General features: G+C 44.8%; 1 protein-coding gene across 2 annotated transcripts in view; it reads right to left on the bottom strand.

Annotated features, from left to right (window-relative positions):
* The window catches only part of POLQ (DNA polymerase theta), a 149928-nt gene that overhangs the window by 60166 nt on the left and 61819 nt on the right, over nucleotides 1–27943 (bottom strand). For both annotated transcript variants that reach the window (XM_054042860.1, XM_054042870.1), the window contains exons 13-14: nucleotides 12677–12870; nucleotides 5960–6084 (exon numbers count right to left, since the gene is read on the bottom strand). In XM_054042860.1, the coding sequence (XP_053898835.1) occupies nucleotides 5960–6084; nucleotides 12677–12870 (319 nt within the window). The remainder of the gene's footprint in view (nucleotides 1–5959; nucleotides 6085–12676; nucleotides 12871–27943) is intronic.

Here is a 27943-nt window from a genome sequence, read left to right as displayed (position 1 = left end):
AGAAAGAAGATTATCGCATGGAGGGACACTGGGGCACAAGTGTCGACTATCCACCAATCCCTAGTGGACCCCAAACTCATCAACCCGGAGGCTCCAGTGACAATTCAACCCTTCATGTCACAGTCTGTAACCTTGCCTACAGCCAAGTTGCATGTCCAGTACAAGGGCTGGTCAGGAATGTGGACTTTTGCAGTCTATGACAATTATCCCATCCCCATGCTGCTGGGGGAAGACTTGGCCAACCATGTGAAGTTAGCCAAGAGGGTGGGAATAGTCACCCGCAGCCAGGCTAAGCAAGCTTCCACCCCCATCCCTGTTCCTGAGCCGTCCCCCAGGGCCCCGTCTGTGTTACCAGAGACCCAGCCAAAGGTGGTGGAACCGGATCCCCTGCCAACGACTGCAACAGCCGTAGTGGAGCCAATCCCAGGGACCTAGCCAAAGCCATTCCCAGAACCGGAACTGGCAACGCAACCAGCACCAGAACCGTTGCCAGCACTGAGTCCAGCGCTTGCAAACCCGTCTACAACTCCAACACCAGAGGGCACTAGTGAGCCTGAACTGGCAGAAACAGCAGATAACCCTACCCAAGAGGCTCAGCCAGAGCCTGAAATACAACATAGTGCACCAGCGGACAGTGGTTCACAGTCAATGGAAACAGCCCCAGCACCTGCATCGCTTCCAGAGGGACCAAGCCCAAGTCCTCTCTGGGGGCAGTACATCAGCCATTTGATAGCAGAGCAATATACAATGTATGATCTATATCCTCTGGAAGGAGATAGTTTGATACTTCGAAGGCCCAGAAACAACAACAAAGAGACAGGATGATAGTCAAATGGAATTTGTTCTGTTAAGATAATACAATACAAATCTTGAAACACTTAAGATGTGAAGACGTTTTTCTCCTGGTCCAGAATGAAGCCTGGGGAAGAATGATTTAAGTGAAACTTCAAGATCATCTTAGGTTTAAATTCTGGATGAGGCCTCACCACCACTTTGTCCTCGTGAAACGTTGTTTAAGGGATATCAACAGTAAGAATTTACAGCTCGCTGACCCTGCTGGCTGAAAATATGGCAACTAGGAAGACCGATTAAAGGATACAGTGGTGTAAGCACATTCCGCAAGCGGCTCAAAAGGGGGCACCAAGAGGTTTGCAAGGACAATGGTGAGATTCTGTATAAGAGAAGGTTCCTTGATAGGAGAGTAAGCATAACGTAGCCCTTTCAGAAATCTATATATTGTAGGATGTGAAAAGACTGAACAATATTGGATAGGTGAGAGACATGATGAAATTGCTGCTAGATGAACTTTGATGGAGCTGAATGAAAGACCCAGTTGTTTTATATCCTGGAGGTAGTCCAGGATCTTTGGTATGGGAGCCTCCACTGGGTCAAGACTTCATTGGGTTGCCCCTGTTGAGAGTCTTTTCCATTTAGAGGAATACGTTTTCCTTTTGAGAGGTTTTCTGCTTTGTAGGAGGATTTCTCGGACCTGAAGGGAGCAGTCTGTCAGTATTAACCAGCCAATATCCAAACTATTGGATGCAGTGACTTCAGATCCAGACAAAGTATCTGACCTCAGATCCGGAAAACTAGGTAATTGATATTCAGAGAAGATCTGTTAGCCAGAACTATCTTGAACACTATGGAGCTATTAGGACTATTTTGCCTTTGTCCCAGCTGATCTTACAGATTCACCTGGGAATCAGGGGAATATATTGCAGACGCGTTGTCCATCAAAATTTGCACTGTGGAATTTTGTAAGAGATCAGAATGCAGGATAGCCTGATTGATCACAGCTTCAATACATTTATGTGGAGAGTCATATCCTTTTGACCCCAGATCCCTTGTATCCAGAGGTTCGGGTGGGTTTCCCAATCAGTGGTTGATGAGTCTATGAGAAGTGTCTTCCTCCATAGGTGGCAGGAAGAGGATGTTTCTTTTGTGGTCCTCTTTGTGGATTTGGAGTTCTCCTGAACCACAGACACTTTTAATGATCCTGACTGGGTAAGCATAGAAGTGCTTGGATCCCTTCTGTGGCACTTGATACTTTTTCTCCATCCTTTTGGTGGTAGGAGGAATGGTGACCAGTATTTGCCATAATGCCTTTGCAGGGTCAAGTATCCCCTTGTTAATTGGCTGGGATAATCTGGCCAGTGCTAAGGAATTTGAATGACTGAAGTCTGAATATCCAGGGCCTCTGAGTATAGCTAGCAGTTCCTAGAATGTCTTAAAATCATCTGGTGCTGGTACTGGAGCTGTAGCCTTCACTTTATATGGGAACAATGAAGATTCCTGAGGACGTGAAGGAAAATGCTGCTGTTCCGCTAATCCCACTTTGTCCAGTGTCTGATGTTCATTGTCTCAGTCCAGTGTGGGCAAGCTGGTCAGCAATGCTGATGGGGAATGGGATTTCTTCCGCTTTCTTGAGAGATGGGATGGAGACTGACTCCTGGAGGCATGGGAAGGTGGTCCCCAAAAGGTCCAGTAGGACTAAAATGGCACGTTATACTGGTACAGCTGGCTTCACTGGGGTTGGCCAGCCCATTACCATCCATGCCAGGATTGTGACAAGGCTCTAATGGGTAAGCATTCAATCCATTACACAGGATCTTCTTCCTGAATATTAAAGGGAGATAGTTTGATGCTTGATGCTGGCAAAAAGATATGGCCCAGTGATAGGGATGAAGAGTATATCTTGTTAAAGAGCAGTGCCGAGGTGTAAGCTGATCTTGGTGCCAGGATGATATCATGTGCCAGTAGTGGTGATGGTCTCTGTGCCGAGGAAGACTGGTGAAGATGTAGACTCCATTGCAGCACTGTAACATATATGCGCAGAGGACTCTGCAGACAATGCTGACATCGGTATTTGCATTGCCGACTGCGTAGATGCTGCCACTGAGGTTGGTACTGGGTGTATTTGTTCATGTTGAGCTTGTGACCAAGCCTGTGCTGCTAACCCCTGTGATGGCTGAGGGCTTAGTGAACTTCTCTCTGGCACATCATTTTTTCAAACTCTCCTTATGAGAGTACACTGACCAGTGCCTAGAGCAATGCTTTTGTCTGTGCTCCAGCCAACTTTGTCCCTCAGCACTGGTATTTGATTCCCAGAACTGTTGGTGCTGGGATCATCCATGCAGAGTCCTTTGACAGTGTTTTTTCTCAGTGACAGGACTTGGCATAGTGGGCCATCTGGTGGGGGCACTCAAGATTTCTTCAGTGCTTGATCAGTCTTAGGAGCAGAGTCTCCTCAGGATGAGATGACAACTCACTGACCACTCCATAAGATAGAACTTGAAATATGTGCCTGTGAGGAGAATGAACAGCAGACAAAGCACTGATCCAATACATAGTTCTCTTCAAGGCAAAACAAGCAGCAGCTATGGCCCTCAATAAGCAGAATGAGGCAGTCACAGTATAGACAGGACTTAAAGTTTTGAGTCTACCATGAGGCACATGGTAGTGCACAGCTCCTAGTGGAACTGTAGAGGGGGGGGGGGCGGAGTTAGTTGTTGTTTTTTAAATGGTCCCAAATTGATAAACTAAGGGGAAACAGGAACATTTTAAAAAGGTAGGTAGATGACTGTTCTATCAAACTATAGCAAACACTGAGTAGTAGCGACCTGGACATTTGTTCTGTTTTGCTGTCATGGGCAATAAGAGGGAACTGAGGGCAGATGCAGCCCCCCTCCCTTTATACCCTCAGATGAGAGATATGAGGACATGTGCTGTACATGTGCAACTCCAACAGACACTACTATTCAAAAAATTCCACTCTGGCACACACGAGGTGCATGGGCACCCTAAAGTGGGGTGCTCAAAGAAGAAACGATAGAAAAATATAGTCAAATGACTGTGATAGATTGACACTACTCTGTAATGTCCTGGACAAACTTTACTGAATTACGTTAAACCTTACTGAAGTTTAACATTTTTGGAGTTGATTGTATTAAAAACACAAATATTTACATACTATTTTGGGATTGTAAGGCTCTTCAAAGGACCTTTTGAAACAAAGTGAGCTTTTAACATTAAGGGTTTTTTCTAGGAGGAGGGGATATATGCTAATATAATTCCTCCAGTTATCAACCCTTTAAAGTCATCCACCTGGAGAGGTGCACATATACTGGTTCAAACTGGTATACTGGCTTGTGGCCTTCTTTCTGATCCAGCAGATGGACAGAACCACCTGTACCATGGGAGGCCCCAGTCCTTAAAGGTTTGGAAGGACTTGGCCTACTGAGGCCACATAATACTGAATATTTCTTCTGAGCTGAAGCTGTGATGAACTTGTGACCACAAAGGAAACTCCTTGGGTGGTGTGTTGAATGACTACTCCTGCCAGGACTGCTCCATCTTAGTGTTGGGATGATCTCTGGTTAGCTTATTAGCATACATTTAGGTTCTTTTATTGTTTTTAATGCTTTCTCTGTAGTGCTTTTACCCTAATAAGAAAATATGCTTGCATAAAAAGAGCTGTGTGGTATCAATAACCGGGGCAGTCACACTGTTAACTGTCTCTGAAGAGAAAGCAAGTAGGTGTGCTTGAGCAGACTGTCTCAGCTGGGAACAACACACCAAAGGCAGGGAACTGTGAAGCCTGGAAATGCCCTGGTCAGACGGGAAAGAGACGTAGGTCTTCACGCAAAAAGGCAACAGGTAGGGAGCTGGAAGTCTGAGAGTGGGTGTCCTTGAGTGGACCACTGAGGAGAAATCCAGGTGCAGCTGCCCTGAACTATGAAAATGACAAAAATTGGCTGGGGAAGTCAGGCCATATATTCTGTGCAATCTGCCCCTGCACAATCTTTATTACTGATGACAATGGGTAAAATGGAGAAAAACAAGCTTAACTCTCACTGGCCAGACTAAGTTTGCAAGGCTAGCAGTGCTAGGAAAAATCGACTCCTTTTTACCTGTAAACTGAGCACATGGGATATGGAAATCATTGGAAGAAAGACACAGAATTCCATTTTTATAGCCACTCAGAATACAACTGCATTCATTCCTCTTAACCACACCTTATTTCAAGAGACATCATTCATTTTAGCCCCAAAGTTACCTATATTCTTGAAAAAATCTTGTATCCCTTCACTGATTGCTGAAAATGATTTACACTGGGAATAGAGAATCATGAAACTGATATTACAAGAAGTAATTAACACTATCAGAATGAGTACTGTTAACATTTAAAACTTTCCTTCCTGAATAATTTTTGTGTACCCTTCATTTTCGGTCTTTGTCACACACTGCATCCCACATTTGGGCCTTGAAAAGTTGGTAGATGTGACCACTCTTTAAAATGTATGGACCCCATTTGTGGAGTTTACGAGGACTCTGGTGATGAAAGAAAAGTGTTCTTATTCATGTTGTGTCCTGTTATCTTTTGATTTGCCAGACCTATTTTGGCAGGCAAATTAACACTCTCTGAACCCTTTTTAAGTGTTTGAGAAGCTATGGTAAGTGACAAGGAGGCTTCTGTCTTTTTTGGCAATTGTAAAATTACAATTTTTCAGCCAGTTAATTTTGCAGCTGAGAAATCTCTGAACTAAGTATCAGCTGCATCCAAACTTTGTCCACATGAGAGCATCACATTGGTAGTTTGGCAGGAGCATAGAATTAGCCTATACTTAATTTGCATAAAATGGGACAAATTATATTCACTTACCATTAAGATGCAGCCTTTGAAGACTACATTTCCCAACATGCAGTTCTCCATATTTATCCTACCTCCTCCTCCGAGTGGTGTAGCCTCTGCAGGATGCTTTTCCATAACAGAGCAGATGGCAAGTACAGACTGCACTAAAACAGTGCATGGGCTAAATTTATCACTGCCACATTTTAGCCAACAATGCCATATATGAAGAAGACAGACCATATTTTCTCCAGTAACAAACTAGAAAGACCAAATATTTAGAACTAGATAATGCAAGACTCCAGAATTTTTTCTGTCCCTTTGACTCACCTGCATAGGTGGCAGCAGACTGTTGCAAGGACTGAAGCTGGCCACGACTACAGTTATATTTCTTAGTAATATCCTTTAAGGGAACCTCACTGATTAAATCCAGTAGGGCAAGGCTGGTGAAAAACCTGTACAAAAAGCATATAGAGAAATTTTAAAAAATAAAGTAATTGAGGCCAAGCTAGTAGTAATGAGACATTACTGTGCTACTCTGGGCCAGAAGTGGCAAACAAAGGAAATAACTTCTCGGACCATTTTTCTTAACACATACCCAAACTTCTTGTAGCTACAGATCTCTTACCCAATATGGATAAACTCATAAGGGACCGATCCAAATTGCATTAGCTAACAGCTCAGCCAACAGGAGAGCCAATCCCAGACAATGCTTTCATACAGAACAGAACCTAGCAATTGGATCATCTTGTTGGGGTTACTAGGCCTGCCTGAGCTAGAGTTCTTCCATGTTTTAACTCTGTCCTTCCATGTTTAACTCTGATCGACCTTAACAGCCAAGGACAGGAATTGGAATGTGTAAATAGCTAGTTAGCAATTACGACCTTGCTCATTTCAGGTACCAAACAATAATGATGAGGTTTGCATGTTTCTAGCTGAGGAAGGGGTAATAAACTAAGGGTAAACAGGACCAAATAACTGTTTAGAGAGAAGTTACTAACAAGCTAGATTTATAGCCCTAGAATGATTTAGTTGCTTAAATGTATAAACATGCCTTCGGTAGAGAGGGGAGGGGGAGTAGAGGAGGGGTGGTAGAGAGGGGGAGAGAGGGGGGGCTTAGTTGTAAAATGTATAAAGAAGAGAGAAACTGTTTTTGCTGGTGTGCTCGATTTGAGACTTGCCTGTCTCCTTGCACCACTTTGAGATCTCAAATAAAAACTTTGATTGTTTCTCCACCCCAGTATGTTTATTGGCGTGAAGCACTCCGGGCAACGAACCTCACTGTTGCTGTCCTCGGGCCCCTGTGCCGGCAACAGTCTTGGCGTCCCTGGGTGGGCTCGAGGCTGAAATTTAGCCTTGCCCGGATCCCTCCTGGCGGCCGACGGATTAAGACGACGACCGATGCCCAGAGCACACCGGTGACTTCATCGGGGGCCTCGGCGGAGACGTGATTTGGTCGACCCCGGAGGGCACAACGGTGCAACGTGCTTGATTAGTGGAGAAGCAGCTGTGGGCGACGGTGCAGAACCGGACCCTTGGATAAGGTAGGAACAGTCCAGTGGGGACTTTACCTGTTTTGACCTGGGGACGCCCAGTGTCTCCCTAGAGTATGGGGCAGGGAGAGAGTACTGCAGGCAGGGCAAGGTGTACGCCCTTAGAATGCATTCTGGTGAACTGGAAAGTGTTTGGATCGGATCCGTTGATTAAAAGTAAATTAAAAAGATTCTGTACAGTAGACTGGCCTCAATATCAGCTAGAGGACCAGGAAAGGTGGCCACCGGAGGGATCACTTAATTATAATATGATCCTTCAGTTGCTTTTGTTTTGTCAGCGTACGGGTAAATGGAATGAACATATGTATGTACAGTTGTTTATGTTGTTAAGAGATAGATCAGATCTTTTGCAAAAGTGTAATTTGACTCCGACAGGTTCGGTAGTAACTATTGTTAGTCCTGAGAACCCTCCCCCGGTTGTGATGGCAGAGTCGGTGTCCCCTTCGGCTCCAACACCCCCACCGTATAAAGATAGGGTGCCTCAGGTCCCAGAGATTGCCCCCTCGGTGGGATTCTATCCATTGATTACTGAGACTCGGATAGCCCGTTCTGGAACAGAAAATCGCCCAGCCACTACAATGCAGGTTTATACCCATGTGCCTTTTAACCCAGTGGACCTAGCAGCTTTTAAGGCACAGTCAGGGGAATTCTCTACGAATCCAAGCAAGTTTATCTCGGTCTTTGAAGGGTGTCTGGCTAGCCATAAGCCTGACTGGGATGACTGTAATGTCCTTATGCGGACCCTGCTGTCTGAGGTGGAGCGTAATCAGGTTGTGTCTAAGGCACGAGAGGAGGCACAGCTTAGACATGAGGCAAACGCAGCAAACGTTCCTGTTGCTGCAGTTCAGGTCCCTACAGCAGACCCCCGGTGGAATCCCAAGGTGCCGGCAGATCTCACCTGTCTCACTGTATACAAGGAGCTCCTATTACATGGTCTCCAACACTCAGCTGTCTGACATAACAATTGGGCTAAGCCGTATGAGCTAGTACAGGAGCCAAAAGAGAGTCCGGTTGCTTTTCTGCAGCGTATTCGGGATACCATCAGGCAAACTACTAATGCAAACCCTGATGATCAGGCTACTGAGGCAATTATGAAGGGTATCTTTACCAGCCGTGTGGCCCCTGATATTAAAAGGAAATGCAGAAAAAGGAGGATTTGATGGGCATGACAATGGCACAGATTTTGGAAACTGCAAACAGGGCTTACAGCCTTAGCGAGGGAGAAAAGGAAAAGAGGCAAGTGAAAATGATGGTTGCAGCAGTACAGGCTGGTGGCAGGGGAAGATTTCAGGAAGGTGGAAGGGGCTGGGGAATGAGAGGACGTGGACGTGGGCACCCTGGCTCACAGGAAAGGCGTCTGGGTCGCAACCAGTGTACTATATGCCGAAAGGAGGGACATTGGGAAAATGAGTGCCCCGAAAGGGAAGGTACCCCTATGATGGCAGCGGAGGATCAAGAATAGGGGTGTCAGGGGAGACTGACTATCCTGCCCCCGAAACCCCGAGTAAAAATGCGGGTGGGAGATTCAGACAGACTTTTTTAATAGACTCTGGAGCTGCACGAACTGCTGTAAACCAGCCCCTTCAGCTGCCTGTGGAAGTTTCTCTCACTGTGGTGGGAGCCACAGGGAAAGGAACTAAGTGCCCAGTATATGCCCCAGCGGAATGTGCTTTGGGAAACAGAACTCTATCTCACAGACTGGTTTACCTCCCCGATTGTCCAATGCCACTATTAGGACGGGATCTGCTTTGTCGCTTAGGTGCCACCCTGCATTTCACTCAAGATGAAATAAGCCTCACCTTACCTCCAGAGAATGCCTGGATAATGACTCTTGCAATTGAGCCCTCAGCCATGCAAGCCCCAGAGTGGAGTCAATGGGAGAAGCGGGTTTTTCCTCTGGTATGGGCATCAGGGATCCCAGGAAAGGCAGCCCATCATACTCCTATAACTGTTCAGCTCTTGCCAGGAAAAGGTCCAGTGTGAATTAAGCAGTATCTGATCAAAAGGGAAGCCAGAGAGGTACTGCAGGAAACTATAGACCAGTTCCTAAAGTGCGGGGTGCTTTGAGAATGCCAGTCAGCTTGGAACACTCCTATCTTGCCTGTATGAAAGCCCAATGGCACATACCGGCTGGTCCAGGACCTGAGAGCAGTTAATGAGCGGGTTAAGACTCTATACCCCCTTGTTCCAAATCCGTATACACTGTTGGCCTCTATAGGGGGGCAGTGCACCCATTTTTCAGTCCTGGATTTAAAGGATGCTTTCTTCACGATTCCGGTTGACCTCCAGTCTCAGGAGATTTTCTCCTTCGAGTGGGAGGACAAAAGGAGGGTTAGGAAGCAGCTTTGCTGGACAGTGCTGGTTCAAGGATTTAAAATTCCCCCACCCTTTTCAGCCAGGCCCTGGCTAGAGACTTGGAGGAGTGGGACAATGAGGACAAAGTCCTCCTCCTGCAATATGTGGATGACTTGTTAATTGCTGCAGTGGGTCTAACCTCTTGCCTTAAAGCCACTGTGAGCCTCCTGAACTTTGTTGGACTTCGAGGATATCGAGTAGCACTGAGTAAGGCTCAGATTGCTCCCCCAGTGGATGGACTCTGACAACGGAACACACTTCACATCCCAAGTCGTTCAGAAGATATCGGATGCCCTACAGATCCCCTGGAAGCTTCACACGCCATGGCGACCGCAGGCCAGTGGAGCGTACAAATCAGACGCTTAAGCAGCACCTCTCAAAGGTTTGCCAAGAGGCTTCCCTTAAGTGGCCTGATGCTTTGCCCTTTGTTCTGCTCCGCATTCGCGCTCTCCCTAAGGGCAGGTTAGGGCTCAGTCCCTTCGAGATTATGTTTGGAAGGGCATGGCCTATGAATGGTACACCGGTTCTGGCAGGGGAGTGGGAAATGGGGTGTGGCTTCTTATCTCAGTATATGTGCTCTCTGTCTGCTGTTCTCTTCACAGGTATACCAAAGATTTGCAGCCTCTCCCGCTGGATGCCCCGATCCACTCCTTGCAGCCAGGCGATTCTGTACTCGTCCGGACCTGGAAGGACGAGCCTCTCCAAGAGAAGTGGAAGGGACCCTACACCGTCCTGCTGGTCTCACATACAGCAGCAAAGGTTGAGGGACACAAAAACTGGATTCATCACTCTCATCTGAAAGCAGTGCCTGCTTCTGAACGGTGGACCGTCCAGCCTGCAGAGAAGACTGCCAGCGACAATTTGAGACTTAAGCTGTTATTCAGACGACAATAGTGTCTGCTGGGAATGCCCTGTGATCTCTTTGGACAGTCACAGCGCACTCCCTGCGAGACCTCTGAGTGTTGGTTGTGTTTGTTTTCACAGGACCGGCCTAACCTGGTGGCCTGGTCCCTTTTGTTTTGAATCTGCTTACTATTGGTAATTGTTATTTTGTGGGTATTTGGGGAATTGTGATTGTTAGCCCCTAGGATCACCTGCCCAATATGAGTTCAGATCCAGGGTCTGCCACAGTGGTGCTCTTTGTCATAGGGACACTCCTCTTGTTAACTCCCGTTTCCCCCCAGGCACATGCGGGATGGAAAGGAATCCCTACTAACTCAGAGACAAACACATATGAGTCCCTGAAGGTTTGCTTTGCCCAAGAGTTTAACCTCTCCAACTGCTGGGTATGCTCCTAAATCCCACACCATGCTGCAGGGTTACCCTGGAGGGTGGTTCCCCAGAATTGGTCAGATATCTGTTGGGGATGGTTCAGTAGGGGGAAAAATGCCTCGGGTATCCCTTGTCGCAGAACTGTACCATTGAGTCCCAGTATGCATTAAGGGACGACCCCTGGAAGCCGCAGGCCAACTCAACATATATCCCTTCCCCTATTAGGTTACAGACAGTGGCCCCTGGGTTGGTGTGCTATCGACAGTTTAAGTCCAGCAATCACACCTGGTTTGCTGGGAATAGCACCTGTCAGTATTATTTATCCCCTGACAGTGATGCTTCCATCCCTGTCTATGTTCACGGCAAATCCGACTCTACTGCCCGGTTCGGATCGTTTAATGACAGACAAGTAAATAGGTGGAGTAGCGGTTATAATGGCTTGGTAGGGAATGGCCACTCCTTTTATATTTGCGGTACCTCTGCCTATAAGTGGCTACCGCATCGGTGGTATGGAAGCTGCTATCTAGGATATCTTGCCCCTCCCCTTCGTGTCCTCCCTAAACTGCCCCCTGGCCGCGCCAGGCAGCATAGATCTTTGTATGCCACCCCAGAGCCCATTACAGAAGGAGACAGATTGGGTATGATCTTTCTCCCATCCTATGAGGTAGGACGACTGGCTCAATTTTATCGTAGGCTCTCTGTGTTTCTCACCAAGTATGCCAATGAGACCTTGGCCATAGAGAAAAACCTTAACTCAGAGCTTTACCAGCTCCGGTTGCTGTCCCTGCAAAATGGACAGGCCTTAGATTATGTTTTAGCCTCCCAGGGCGGGGTGTGTGTCCTTATTGGGAGTGAATGTTGTACTTATGTCCCAGAAAACTCACAGGACATTAACAAGCCCGTCCTGTCAGCCAAACAGGCTTTTGATCAGTGGAAAGCTCAGGAAAGGGAACCCACAGTTTTTGATTCCCTTTGGAGTTGGTTGCCCAACCTGGGAGGACTGGGAAATAGCCTTGTGCATCTCCTCCTCACAGGTGTGGTACTGTGCCTGGTCACCCTCCTCCTGATTGCTTGTTTTAAATTGCTCCTCCGTAAGCTGTGTGCCCCCCTTTCCCCAGAAATCCCAGCATTCTCTCTCATTGAGAACCCCAGCTCCATGGCACTCAATCGTATCTTGTCTATAGAATATGAGAAAACTCAGCCAAAAGCTTGTTGAGTATTCTCAAAGGAGGGAACTGTTGGGGTTACTAGGCCTGCCTGAGCTAGAGTTCTTCCATGTTTTAACTCTGTCCTTCCATGTTTAACTCTGATCGACCTTAACAGCCAAGGACAGGAATTGGAATGTGTAAATAGCTAGTTAGCAATTACGACCTTGCTCATTTCAGGTACCAAACAATAATGATGAGGTTTGCATGTTTCTAGCTGAGGAAGGGGTAATAAACTAAGGGTAAACAGGACCAAATAACTGTTTAGAGAGAAGTTACTAACAAGCTAGATTTATAGCCCTAGAATGATTTAGTTGCTTAAATGTATAAACATGCCTTCGGTAGAGAGGGGAGGGGGAGTAGAGGAGGGGTGGTAGAGAGGGGGAGAGAGGGGGGGCTTAGTTGTAAAATGTATAAAGAAGAGAGAAACTGTTTTTGCTGGTGTGCTCGATTTGAGACTTGCCTGTCTCCTTGCACCACTTTGAGATCTCAAATAAAAACTTTGATTGTTTCTCCACCCCAGTATGTTTATTGGCGTGAAGCACTCCGGGCAACGAACCTCACTGTTGCTGTCCTCGGGCCCCTGTGCCGGCAACAATCTCCTCACACATTTGTCCTTTAAAACCTCCTCCCCTTAGGCACTTAGACCCATCTGTTATTACCTTTTATGAATGGCCATTTGCCTGTGCTGTTTCTCTGTTTTAGCGATGATTTTGCCCTTTACAGAGCGAGCCAGGAAGCCTTCTTCAATTCCCACCAGCTCAGCCACTCGCTTCATAGATGAAGGCAGCTTCTCCCACAGGCAGAAAAACTGATACCAGTCAATAGTGGTCCACTCCTCGTACACAGGAGTGACCTAAAGGAAACAAATCAATGTCACATTCTTTAAAGCAAAATCTTTACTTCACAAGAATAGGCATAGCACTACATTTGCAAGGAAGAGGATGAATAATAATGTAATCCAGGACACATGGTTACAGTGTCCTACATACAACTCAGATGCACTGAGTCATAACCACATACCCTGAAGAATGTAAAAGCTTTTCCAAACTAGTTTTTAATGTTTGGACTAATGAGCTCTGACACACATTCTCATGATTACTCAGTTCAGACCCTTTGTCAGATTGTTCCTTAAACCCAAGACATTAAAAATAAGGACTTTTGAACAATAGCTTTATTTTTACTTCACATAACTGATTAACATATGCCTGTCTATCAAGATCAGTGTCAGTGAGACATGTTTTTCTAGTACATTCCACCAAGAAACAGGATCTCCAGTTAAAGCAGCCTTGCTAGACACTGCCATGGTATCTGATCGTGTAGAGGAGTAGGGTTCTGCAGTCCACTTTTCCTCTCACTTCATGATAAACTCCAGCACAAAAATCTCAGTGCTATTATTTATATGAACAAAAATACCCAAACAATTCAACCACTAAGGGACAAAACAAAACATTCTGGTTATAATTCAATCAGCCTGGTTCAATACCAGGAGAGAGAATGTTGTAATATTTACATCAACATACTGAGAGAGACTGTTTCGAAATAATTAGTTAACAGTACTTGGGGCACATTTAACAGAATACAAAATGCAAAATGTCTAGGGCGCAGCTACAAATCCTCCATCTCCCTTTTAATGTTGGCGAGGGTAAGAATTGCTGAAGACAGGATCCCATTCCAGAGAGGTAGGCCCTTTTTATCCATTCCTAGCCAACAAAAATTTCTTTTTTATCAAATTCCAAAAAAGGTCAGCCATAGATTTGTACAGTCAGAACATTCAAGCCTAAGGGAGTGAAAGACCATTAATATAGTTTTTCTCTGTCTACTATAACACATAGGATACATTTAGAGAGCAACTCCCGGCAAAAATCATCTCCAGTCTTGCTTTGGAAATGAACAGTTTACAAATAATGTTTGAGGCAAGGTTAATAGGAAAGAAACTCAAGAACATTTTGTTCAAGAGCACTATTTCAAACTAAATACACTGGACAAACTGCTGTGCTTGAAAACTCCAGAGAGAAAATACATTACATTAACATCTCCTGCCTCAGAACACGAACAGAATTTCATTTTCTTCTTTTTAATAGATGTCAGCAGGGAACGAGTACATTGCTATATACTATACAAAGCAGCTCTGCTTTGCTTACTGAAAGTAGAAACAAAATATAAAATCTTCCTGACGTATGCAGTTTGCAGGCACATACAGGACACTAGCACACCCTACAAAATCACTCAGTTTTGGTCAGCACCTAGTCAATGACAGAACAAGCAGGGGCATGGAGTTGAGAGCAGGCAAAAGCACGCATTCCTGGCTGTTTATGATCCCAACAATCAGATCATTCCACCTTTGTTTTGCATGGGTCACACAGTTCCTCAGCAGGGATTTCCAAACTGTCGCAATTCTGTTTCAAAAGCTGTGTTTTGTCTTTATTAGGACAATATGTACAAAGATGCACATTTAATGGGGAGAAAGAACAATATCAGATTTTGGACAGCATTCCTTTAAGGCCTTCTTGCCCATGAAACTTACAATGCTTGTCAGGACATCTAATCACTCTCTTATTAATCTTTACAGGCTCATGACTCCCTCTCCAGGAATTTTAATAGTCTTTTAGGGGCTTCTTGAATATGCACACACAGATCCTTGTCGTCTTGTTGGGGACCCCACGCCACAACAGACTTAGCAGACTTCTCAGGGCTCCCCTCTCATAGTTGTAGTAGGCTCCTCCACCCCAAATATACCAAACAGGCTCGTCAGGGACCAAAACCCTTCTATAGTTTGATAGAACAGTCATCTACCTACTTTTTTAAAATGTTCCTGTTTCCCCTTAGTTTATCAATTTGGGACCATTTAAAAAACAACAACCAACCAAAGGTCCCATCTAGCCCAGTATCCTGTCTACCAACAGTGGCCAATGCCAAGTGCCCCAGAAGGAATAGACCAACAGGCAATGATCAAGTGATCTCTCTCCTGCCATCCATCTCCATCCTCTGACAAACAGAGACTAGGGACACCATTCCTTACCCATCCTGGCTAATAGCCATTAATGGACTTAACCACCATGAATTTATCCAGTTCTCTTTTAAACGTTGTTATAGTCCTAGCCTTCACAATCTCCTCAGATAAGGAGTTCCACAAGTTGACTGTGCACTGCGTGAAGAAGAACTTCCTTGTATTTGTTTTAAACCTGCTGCCTATTAATTTCATTTGGTGACCCCTAGTTCTTGTATTATGGGAATAAGTAAATAACTTTTCCTTATCCACTTTTTCCACATCACTCATGATTTTATATACCTCTATCATAGCCCCCCTTAGTCTCCTCTTTTCCAAGCTGAAGAGTCCTAGTCTCTTTAATCTCTCCTCACATGGGACCCGTTCCAAACCCCTAATCATTTTAGTTGCCCTTTTCTGAACCTTTTCTAGTGCCAGTATATCTTTTTTTAGATGAGGAGACCACATCTGTACGCAGTATTCGAGATGTGGGCATACCATCGATTTATATAAGGGCAATAATATATTCTCAGTCTTATTCTCTATCCCTTTTTAATGATCCCTAACATCCTGTTTGCTTTTTTGACCGCCTCTGCACACTGCGCGGACATCTTCAGAGAACTATCCACGATGACTCCAAGATCTTTTTCCTGACTCGTTGTAGCTAAATTAGCCCCCATCATAGATTCATAGATTCATAGATTCTAGGACTGGAAGGGACCTCGAGAGGTCATCGAGTCCAGTCCCCTGCCCGCATGGCAGGACCAAATACTGCCTAGACCATCCCTAGTAGACATTTATCTAACCTACCCTTAAATATCTCCAGAGACGGAGATTCCACAACCTCCCTAGGCAATTTGTTCCAGTGTTTAACCACCCTGACAGTTAGGAACTTTTTCCTAATGTCCAATCTAGACCTCCCTTGCTGCAGTTTAAACCCATTGTTTCTGGTTCTATCCTATACATCATATTGTATGTATAGTTGGGGTTATTTTTTCCAATGTGCATTACTTTACATTTATCCACATTAAATTTCATTTGCCATTTTGTTGCCCAATCACTTAGTTTTGAGAGATCTTTTTGAAGTTCTTCACAGACTGCTTTGGACTTAACTATCTTGAGCAGTTTAGTATCATCTGCAAACTTTGCCACCTCACTGTTTACCCCTTTCTCCAGATCATTTATGAATAAGTTGAATAGGATTAGTCCGAGGACTGACCCTTGGGGAACACCACTAGTTACCCCTCTCCAGTCTGAGAATTTACCATTAATTCCTACCCTTTGTTCCCAGTCTTTTAACCAGTTCTCAGTCCATGAAAGGATCTTCCCTTTTATCCCTTGACAACTTAATTTACGTAAGAGCCTTTGGTGAGGGACCTTGTCAAAGGCTTTCTGGAAATCTAAGTACACTATGTCCATTGGATCCCCCTTGTCCACGTTTGTTGACCCCTTCAAAGAACTCTAATAGATTAGTAAGACACGATTTCCCTTTACAGAAACCATGTTGACTATTGCTCAACAGTTTATGTTTTCCTATGTGTCTGACAATTTTATTCTTAACTATTGTTTCGACTCATTTGCCCGGTACCGACGTTAGACTTACCGGTCTGTAATTGCCGGGATCACCTCTAGAACCCTTTTTAAATATTGGCGTTACATTAGCTAACTTCCAGTCATTGGGTACAGAAGCCGATTTAAAGGAGAGGTTACAAACCTTAGTTAATAGTTCCGCAACTTCACATTTGAGTTCTTTCAGAACTCTTGAGTGAATGCAATCTGGTCCCGGTGACTTGTTAATGTTAAGTTTATCAATTAATTCCAAAACCTCCTCTAGGGACACTTTAATCTGTGACAATTCCTCAGATTTGTCACCTACAAAAGCCGGCTCAGGTTTGGGAATCTCCCTAACATCCTTAAAGCTTACAGAGAGGTTGGGATTGGCCCCAAACAAGCTTCCTTAGGCTCAGACTAGGTGATAGGGTCCAGTAAGTCTCTGAAGTCTCAGTGGGTTTCTGAGGTACCTAAGTGCCTCAGGAGGACGTCAAATTCAGAAAACCTTTGTCCAATTCACTTCAAATATTTTAGAAAAATTCTACCTCTGTTCCAGACACAAAATTCAAATTTTGAGACAGATGAGACTTTTCTACGGGTTTGAGGAAAACGGATACCAAATTGGGTTTATAATGGATGCAACCAATTGAACCTCAACTATGGAATGGCAGCTGCTTCATAATATTTGCTGCAGAAGCAGAATAGTTTCCGAACTTAATCAGGGTGGGTTGATTTAAATTACTGATTTCAATCATGATTTAAATCAGCAAGCAGAAAACCTTGATTTAAAGAACTGATTTTAATCATGTTTTGCATTTGTAGTTAATTATTTTCTTAAAGAAGGGTTGAATTTCATTGGTTGAGCCAATAAAACACTGATTTTGCCACTAAATATAACCTTTGCACTAAATTAGGTACTTCATTTTGCTAACTAGGAGGATACACTATATCTATACACATTTATTTAAGCAATTATATAGCTCAACATACATTTATTCAGATTTGTAATTTTACATCTTTATTATGTAACAAAATGATGTACTGGGGGGAGGGATAGCTCAGTGGTTTGAGCATTGGCCTGCTAAACCCAGGGTTGTGAGTTCAATCCTTGAGGGGGCCACTTAGGGATCTGGGGCAAAATCAGTTCTTGATCCTGCTAGTGAAGGCAGGAGGCTAGACTTGATGACTTTTCAAGGTCCCTTCCAGTTCTAGGAGATAAATAGGATATCTCCATTAATTTATTTACTAACTAAAGGATTATTAATTTTTTTACTTGTGATTTGTATCAATTTCTGGATGAATGGAAATTCAAAAACAATTTTTTTATTCAATAAAAACACCCTAAGTGTGCTGGATACATAAGAAAAAAATTATCAAAGAGTTTATCAAAATATGTTTTGTATTTACAACTGATTTATTAAACAAAAGTAGTATTATCTGTAGTTGGTAAACAAAACTAAATGTTTTGGTCACTATGTCCAAGATTATGGAAGTAATAGACTTCAGCCTATCATACCTTGTTTTTAATTCATAAATGGGAAGAGGAAAAGAAACTTTCCTTCTTTTTCAACTCCCAAATGTCTTCTTAACCTTGAACGAACTAGTTGAATGAACCAAAATGAAGAAAATATTCTCTGCACCTGACGAAGAGACTACTGCTGTCAAAAGCTGGTTTAGCATTTCAACAAACTCTAGTCCCAGGTGGTTTAACTTTCTTTAAAACTTCAGCAGCAAACATGTATTCTTTTAGTAATGTTCTTTGTATTTAATTTAAATGATTTAAAAAGATTATAATATCTTTAGGCCTTAACATAGGCTGTCAATTTCAAATTTAATTGGTGAGAAAGGAGTTCATAAGAGCAGCTTCAGGCGTGGTATTCCACCAGTTGTCTCAACCATACTCCCAGTAGGCAGCCCAACTATCTTGCACTAAACACACCAGACAGGGCGGCTCCAACCTGCTTGGAGCGGGTGAAGCTCACCCTAGATTCTTTCATCTTTCTGCAAGACCCAGGCCTACATCAGATGGGATTAGCAATCCCCCACCCAACCCAATGGCTATGAAAGCCACTACCATGTTTGCTTCGGATCAACCTGATTCGGGACCTATAAAAATTAATCTACTGGATGGGGTTTGGTACGTATTGGAACATGGAAAGTGTTAACTCTGAATAAGGAAGACTCCAAGGAGCTGCTGGTCAGAGAAATGTAAAGGTTAAAGATATCCATCGTTAAAGCCTCACCAAAATACACCTTATAGATAATAGCAAGAAGAGAACATAATTATGTGTTACAGTTGTTGTTTTCGTATGAGCTTGTCATTACAAACATAAGAATGGCCCTATTGAATCAGACCAAAGGTCCATCTAAGCCAGTATCCTGTCTTCTGACAGTGGCCAGTGCCAGGTACCCCAGAGGGAATGAACAGAACAGGTAATCACCAAGTGATCCATCCCGTCGCTCATACCCAGCTTCTGGCAAACAGAGGCTAGGGACACCATTCCTGCCCATCCTGGCTAATAGCCATTGATGGACCCATCCTCCATGAATTTATCTAGATCTTTTTTGAACCCTGTTATGGTCTTGGCCTTCACAACATCGTCTGGCAAGGAGTTCCACAGGCTAACTGCGTTGTGTGAAAAAATATTTCCTTTTATTTGTTTTAAATCTGCTGCCTATTAATTTCATTAGGTGACGCCCTAGTTCTTGTGTTATGAGTAGAAAACAACACTTCCTTATCTACTCTCTCTACACTAGTCATGATTTTATAGACCTCAATCATATCTCCCCTTAGCCATCTCTTTTCCAAGCTGAAAAGTCCCAGTCTTATTAATCTCTCCTCATACAGAAGCTGTTCCATACCCCTAATCATTTTTGTTGCTCTTTTCTGAATCTTTTCCAATTCCAATACATCTTTTTTGAGATTGGGCGACCACATCTTCAAGCAGTATTCAAGATGTGGGTGTATCATGGATTTATATAGAGGCAACATGATATTTTCTGCCCTATTATTTATCCCTTTCTTAATTATTCCCAGCATGCTGTTTGCTTTTTTGACTGCCGCTGCACATTGAGTGGATGTTTTCAGAGAACTATTCACAATGACTCAAAGATCTCTTTCTTGAGTGGTAACAGCTAATTTAGACCCCATCATTTTATATGTATAGTTGGGATTATGCTTTCCAATGTGCATTACTTTGCATTTATCAACATTAAATTTCATCTGCCATTTTGTTGCCCAGTCACCCAGTTTTGAGAGATCCTTTTGTAGCTCTTCACAGTCTGCCTGGGTCTTAACTATCTTTAGAATTTTTGTATCATCTGCAAACTTGCCACCTCACTTTCCAGATGATTTATGAATACGTTGAATAGGACTGGAACCAGAACAGACCCCTGGGGGACACCACTATTTACCTCTCTCCACTCTGAAAACTGACCATTTATACCTACCCTTTATTTCCTATCTTTTAACCAGTTACCAATCCATGAGAGCACCTTCCCTCTTATCCCGTGGCAGCTTACTTTGCGTAAGAGCCTTTGGTGAGGGACCTTGTCAAAGGCTTTCTGAAAATCTAAGTACACTATATTCACAAGATCCTCTTGGTCCACATCCTTGTTGACCCCCCTCAAAAAATTCTAGTAGATTGGTGAGGCATGATTTCCCTTTACTAAAACCATATGACTCTTCCTCAACAAATTATGTTCACCTATATGTCTGACAATATTGTTCGTTATATAGTTTCAACCAGTTTGCCCAGTAGTGAAGTCAGGCTTACAGGCCTGTAAATCGCCGGGATCACCTCTGGAACCCTTTTTAAAAATTGGCGTCACATTAGCTATCCTCCAGTCATCTGGTACAGAAGCGGATTTAAATGATAGATTACAGACTACAGTTGTTAGTTCTGCAATTTCACATTTGAGTACCTTCAGAACTCTTGGGTGAATACCATCTGGTCCTGGTGACTTATTGCTGTTTAATTTATCAATTTGTTCCAAAACCTCCCCTACTGATACCTCAATTTGGGACAGTTCCTCAGATCTGTCACCTAAAAAGAATGACTCAGGTTTGGGAATCTCCCTCACATCCTCAGCCGTTAAGACCGATGCAAAGAATTCATTTATTTTCTCCGCAATGGCCTTATCATCCTTGAGTGCTCCTTTAGCACCTCACTCATCCAGTGTCCCCACTGGTTGTTTAGCAGGCTTCCTGCTTCTGATATACTTAAAAAAAATTGCTATTACTTTTTGAGTCTTTGGCTAACTGTTCCTCAAATTCTTTTTTGGCCTTCCTAATTGTATTTTTACACTTCATTTGCCAGTGTTTATGCTCTTTTCTATTTTCCTCACTAGGATTTAACTTCCACCTTTTAAAGGATCCCTTTTTGCCTCTCACTGCTTCCTTTACTTTGTTGTTTAGACACAATGGCTCTTTTTTGGTTCTCTTTCTATGTTTCTTTTAATTTGGGGTATACATTTAAGTTGAGCCTCTGTTATGGTGTCTTTAAAAATTATTCACACAACTTGTAGAGATTTCACTTTTGGCACTGTACCCTTTAATTTCTGTTTAACTAATCTCAGTTTTGTGTAGTTCCCCTTTCTGAAATTAAATGCTACAGTGTCGGATCACTGTGGTATTTTTCCTGCCACAGGGATATTAAATTTAATTATATTATGATCACTATTAACAAGCGGTCCAGCTATATTCACCTCTTGGACCAGATCCTGTGCTCCACTTAGGACTAAATCAAGAATTGCCTCTCCTCTGGTGGGTTCCAGGACCAGCTGCTCCAAGAAGCAATCATTTTTAAGGTGTCAAGAAACTATCTCTGCATCCCATCCTGAGGTGACATGTACCCAGTCAATATGGGGATAATTGAAATCCCCCATTATTAATTATTAATTATTATTGAGTTTTTTATTTTAATAGCCTCTCTAATCTCCTTTAGCATTTCACAGTCACTATCACCATCCTGGTCAGGTGGTCGGTAATATATCCCTATCACTCTATTCTTATTATTAGAGCATGGAATTTCTATCCAGAGAGATTCTATGGTACAGTTTGATTCATTTACGATTTTTACTTCATTTGATTCTATGCTTTCTTTCACATATAATGACACTCCCCCACCAGTACGATCTGTTCTGTCCTTCCGATATATTTTGTACACTGGTATTACTGTATGCCATTGATTATCCTCATTCCACCAAATTTCTGTGATGCCTATTATATCAATATCCTCATTTAATACGAGGAACTATAGTTCACCCATTTAATTATTTAGACTTCTAGCATTGGTATATAAGCACTTTAAAAACTTGTCTCCTTTTAGCTGTCTGCCATTACACGATGTAATTGAATGGGACTCTTATTTGACTGTTTCTGATCAGACCCCTGCCTGTATTTTATAATTTTTCATCCTCTGCTCCTCACTAGGACATAGATTCTCTATTAATAGACCCTCCCCTAAGGGATATCCGAACCACGTGCTCCTCCGCACCTGTCGGCTTTCCCCCAGCCCTTCGTTTAAAAACTGCTCTACGACCTTTTTAATGTTAAGTGCCAGCAATCTGGTTCCATTTTGGTTTAGGCGGAGCCCATCCTTCCTGTATAGGCTCCCCTTTTCCCAAAAGTTTCTCCAGTTCCTAATGAATCTAAACCCCTCATCCCTACACCATTGTCTCATTCACGCATTGAGACTCTTCAATTCTGCCTGTCTAACTGGCCCTGCGCGCGGAACTCGGAGCATTTCAGAGAATGCTACCTTGGAGGTCCTGGACTTCAGTCTCTTACCTAGCAGCCTAAATTTGGCCTCCAGGACCGGTCTCCTATCCTTCCCTATGTCATTAGTACCTACATGTACCATGACCACCAGCCCCTCCCCAGCACTACACATAAGTCTATCTAGATGTCTCGAGAGATCTGCAACCTTCGCACCAGGTAGGCAAGTCACCACGAGGTTCTCTCAGTCATCGCAAACCCAGCTATCTATGTTTCTAATGATCGAATCCCCCATTACTAATACCTGTCTCTTTCTAATAGCTGGAGTTCCCTCCCCCAGAGTGGTATCCTCAGTGCGAGGGGATACCACAACAGCATCTGGAAGGAGGGTCCCAACTATGTGATTGTTTCCCTCTGCTCCAGTTAGATGCTCTCCTTCCCTGGGTCTTTCATCCCAGTCAGAGGCAGTCAGACCAGGGGTGGGATTATTCTGTGTCCCAGAAAGTCTCATCTATGTACCTCTCTGTCTCCCTCAGGTCCTCCAGGTCAGCCACTCTGGTCTCCAAAGCCTGTACACTGTCTCTGAGGGCCAGGAGCTCTTGCACCGAATGCACACATACGCCACCTGCCCATAGAGCAGGTAATCATACATGCTGTATTGGGTGCAATAAACTGGGTAGCCCCCACTCTGTTGCTGGACTTCTGTCTGCATTCTCTTTTTCCTCCTGCAGCTGGTTCCTTTGTTGCTGTTTTGTTTATATCAAGGGGGTGTTTTTGGTTTTTAAGTTTAAAGAATGTCGAGTTCAAGCCCCTGCTCAGACTCCGCCTGTAAACCCCGTTGCAAACTCCCGTTTCATGGGAAGCATGGTTTCACAGTAAGCAAATTAACCAATTTACTTGGCTCAGTAACAACGGCTGATGAAAGATGACTGATTATATAATAATCTCTTGGAATTGGAAACCATCCATCAGCAACTGAAGAGTTTATTGGTCTGCTAGCCTTAGTAACACTGACCACAAATTAGTCCCTGGCATATTTCCATCTCAGACTAAAAAGCATAACTTTGAATAAGCTAACCTAAAAAAAAATAGCATTTGAAAATGCTACACAGTTGACATCTCAAAAAGCTTTGAGGCCCAATCAGACTATACTGATGCTAAATCCATTGGGATGGACTTTAAATCCTAGATAACTGATGATGCTATGACTGTCATTGGTCCCAAAAATAAAGTGACAAGAAACCCCGGATCTTCCTTAATACCTTACCCATCACTAAAGAGCATTGCACTGCTCATTTCAGAGGTGATATGGTCATGTATCGTAAAGCTAAATAGCATTCAAAATAAAGCAATACCTGCTGATCGCAAAGCTGTTATGGAAGCCAAAGCCACCGTACTTAATAAAACTTCTAAAGGAGGCCGCACCTCCTTGTATAAACACTTCCGTGACCTCACTGACGAGAAAGGTCATTCAGCCAGTGCAGTCTACTCCAGTTCTGGTCAGCTAATCAAGGCAGAAGCAGAGTGTATGGCATGCTGAAGTGAACATTTCATCCACCTGCTAAATGCACCCCCATTCTTTGGATCCTGATATTAAGGCCACTGCCAAGATGACCTATTTCCACACAAAATGATCCTGGCAAATTAACTATTAACAAAATCCAAAGTGCTCTAATAAAGCTTAAGGAAAATAAGACAGCAGGAATCTATGGAATTCCTGCAGAGAAGCTATCTGTTTGTGACTGCAGATGCTGTTCAATATCATCTGAAGAACAGACTCAGTCCAGTCCCACTGGCAAAAAGGCATTATTTTATAGCTTTAGAAACATAAAGGCAGCAAACAAGACTGCTGCAACATCACAGCATTACTCATCTACCTGTTCCCGGGAAAATTTTTCCTTCTGTCTTGCTCGTCTGAGCCACTGATATCTTAATGAGCAAGGGAAGACCACGATAAGCTGGCTTCATTCCCAGCCATTCCATGATGGAGCAATTCTTCAGTGCGCCAGCTTATTGAGAAGGCCTGAGAACTGAAATGCCCTGTTCACATTGCATTGTGGACCACAATGCACAATCAACCACATTTGATTCTGCTGTCATCGAATCACTTTGATCTTGAAACTCGCAGGCCTTCCTGACAAACTCTGGAGAACGTTTCATCTTCTATATGCCTCCTCAAGCTAAATTCTTGTAAATAGGGGGAAAAAATCATCTTCCAGATTAGATTGGGCATTTGACAAGGATGCATTGCAACTCCAAAACTCTTCAATACCATCATAGTGTCTGGTTAAGCACATAATCTAAGTCAATACATACACCTTGATGATAAGAATCTCCTGGACATCAATTTTGCTGATGACATAGCACTAGTTACTGAATCAATAGATGAACTAATCGTGGAAAGCTCAGTGGCAAAAGTCAGCCTGAAAATTGTTTAGAGTGGCAACTGGAAGAATTTTGGTTTTAATTTCGAACATGCTGCTGGATCTAGCATCTTAGTGGATGACGACCCCGTCAAAACTGTCACTGATTTCCCCTACCTCACTTCTGTTGTTGATAACAGGGGCATCACTGAGAAAATGTGAAGCCTGCGCTGCAAAAGCGCTGTTCATAATGGGGTGCCTCGTTAAGAACATCTTTCCTAAACCAAACATCCTGATAAGTAAACCAACAAAGCTGAGGCTATATAATGCTACTGTGGTCAGTATTCTGACCTCTTGGACTGAAACATGGCCCCTCACTGCTTCAGATGAAGCATCACCGAATAATTGAGAACATCAAGTAGTACGAACGCAAGTCAAATGAAGAGATCTGTTTTCTAACTAAACAAGTCTTGCTCTCTTAAAACTGTCACCCAATGTTCTTTAAAGTGGCATGCTCATCTACTCCGAATGCCTACCAACTTTCTTGTAAGAATCACCTCCAATTTTGACCCAATGAAAGCAAGATGGAAAAGACCCCCAGAAGACTTGAAACATGATGGCTGAACAGCGTCAACAGATACCTGTCCCTCACAGACATCCTACCATGTAACGTGCCAGATTTGGCTCAGGACAGAACATCATGGAGGTGCATAATGTGTTCAGTGACCACTACACTGTCCAACCAAAAGCATGGGAACTTAATTTAAATAAAAAATCCAATTTAAATTAAAATAATCTGATTTAATTTTTTAAATCATCAATTTTTGTCCACCCTGAATAGGACAGTTACCTGTTCCGAAACTGGTGTTCTTCGAGATGTGTTGTTCAGCTGTATTCCACTATAGGTGTGTGTGCTCGCCACATGCACCGGTGCCGGAAGTTTTTCCTTTAGCAGTATCCATAGTGGGGGAGCACCGCTGCGACCCCTGGAGTGGCGCTGGTATATCGTGCCATAAAGGGGGCTGCGTGCTCCCCCCACCCTCAGGGCTTTCTTGCCAGACAACTCCGACAGAGGGGAAGGAGGGTGGGACGTGGAATACACCTGAGTAACACATCTCGAAGAACGTCAGTTACGGAACAAGTAACTGTCCTTTCTTCTTCAAGTGATTGCTCATGTGTATTTCACTATAGGTGACTCCAAGCTATCCCTGATGGAGGTGGGTAGGAGTGCAAGTGTAAAGTTTAAGGGTTGCCCGGGCGGAGCACCGCCCTACCAAACCCTGCGTCATCCCTTGCTTGGGAGACGATCGCATAGTCAGATGAAAAAGTGTGGACAGAGGACCACGTAGCAGCCCTACAGATGTCCTGAATAGGGACATGAGGCACATAGGCTGCTGACGAGGCCTGGGCTCTCGTCGAATGAGCCTTCACTATAGGAGGTGGGGGAACCCCTGCCAGGTCATAAGAGGTGCAAATGCATGAAGTGATCCAGCGGGAGATCCGCTGCGTGGAGACCGGTCGCCCCCTCATGCGCGCGGCCGAAGCAATGAAAAGCTGGGGGGACCTTCTAAATGGCCTGGTTCTGTCCAGGTAAAAGACCAGCGCTCTGCGCACGTCTAACATGTGCAGGTGGCGTACCTCATTGGAGGAATGGGGCTTAGGATAGAGGATCAGGAGGAAAATATCCTGATCCATATGGAAAGCCGAGACCATCTTCAGAAAAAAGGCAGGGTGAGGGCGGAGCTGAACCTTGTCTTTATGAAAGACCGTATAGGGCGGTTCAGAGGTCAGGGCCCTGAGCTCGGAGACCCAGCGGGCTGAGGTGATAGCCACTAAGAACGCCACCTTCCATGACAGGTGGAACCACGAACACATGGCTAACGGCTCAAAAGGAGGCCCTGTGAGGCAGGAGAGTACCAGGTTTAGATCCCAGAGCGAAACCGGGGGTCTGGCGTAAGGGAATGCCCGATCTAACCCTTTCAGAAACCGGGCCGTCATGTGATGGGAGAACACTGACAGGCCCTGCACCAGGGGATGGAAGGCTGAATGGCCGCCAGGTGCACCCTGATGGAGGAGGGCGCCAGGCCTTGGGTCCGAAGGGACAGGAGGTAATCGAGGAGAAGTTGGATAGTGGCGGAAGAGGGAGAGAAACCTCTATCCCTCGCCCACATAGAGAACCTATACCACTTAGCCAGGTAGGTTCGCCACATGGAGGGTTTCCTACTTTCCAGCAGGACCCTTCTCACATCCTCAGAACACCTCCCCTCCTCCTCATTCAACCACGAAGCAGCCACACTGTCAGATGGAGCGCGGCTAGATTGGGATGGAGGAGGCGACCTTTCTCCTGGGAGAGGAGGTCCAGCCGTAGTGGCAGCCTGCAAGGAGGGGCCGCTAAGAGTTGCAGCAGGGACCAGTACCAATGCTGACGGGCCCGATCCGGGGCTATGAGACTCATCCTCGCACTATCTGACTGTAGGACCCTGTCTATTAAGGGGAAGAGCGGGAAGGTGTACAAGAGGGGCCCCGACCATGGAAGCAGGAATGCATCCAATATGGCCCCTTCGCCCTCTCTCGCTCTGGAGCAGAATCGAGGACACTGTCGATTCTGGGCGGTGGTGAACAGGTCTACCTGGGGAGCACCCCACTGTAGGAGGATCCACCTGGTCACCTCCTTGTGCAGGGGGACCACTCGTGTTGCTGGGAGAATACCCTGCTCAGGCGGTCCGCAAGCGTGTTGCTCTTGCCGGGCAGGTAAAAGGCCCAAAGGAGTATACTGTGTATACGCGTTTTTTTCTTACCCCACCCCCGGCCCCGCCTCAACTCCGCCCCTTCCCCAAATCCCCAGCCCTGCCTCCTCCCCCCCAGACTCTCAAGCCTAGGAGGGAGGGAGGGAGGGGGAGCAGCGGCGCGGGCGCCGCGGCCACTCAGAGTCTCCCCCTCCCTCCCAGGCTCTCAAACCTGGGAGGGAGGGGGAGCAGCGGCGCACGAATCAGCTGTTTTGCGCACTGCGGCCGCTCGGGATCTCGCCCTCCCTCCCAGGTTTGAGAGCCTGGGAGGGAAGGCGAGCAGCGGCACGCGAATCAGCTGTTTCACGCGCCATGGTGCACGAGCGGCAGCAGCGGAGGTGAGCTAGGGTGGCCGGGGCACATTTTTAGGGGCGGCAGGGGCGGCATTCTGGCACCGGCCATGCCGCCCCTAAAAATGTGCCACCCCAAGCACCAGCTTGTTTTGCTGGTGCCTAGAGCCGGCCCTGGCCCTGAGCCAGGCACTCACGAAAGAAAGTTCAATAACAGAGAGATCAGTGAAC

This window comes from Malaclemys terrapin, chromosome 1 (assembly GCF_027887155.1).
Source record: "Malaclemys terrapin pileata isolate rMalTer1 chromosome 1, rMalTer1.hap1, whole genome shotgun sequence".
NCBI classification, from domain to species: Eukaryota; Metazoa; Chordata; order Testudines; family Emydidae; genus Malaclemys; species Malaclemys terrapin.
Note: the sequence above shows the minus strand (reverse complement) of the source record. Positions and strands in the feature narration are given on the sequence as shown.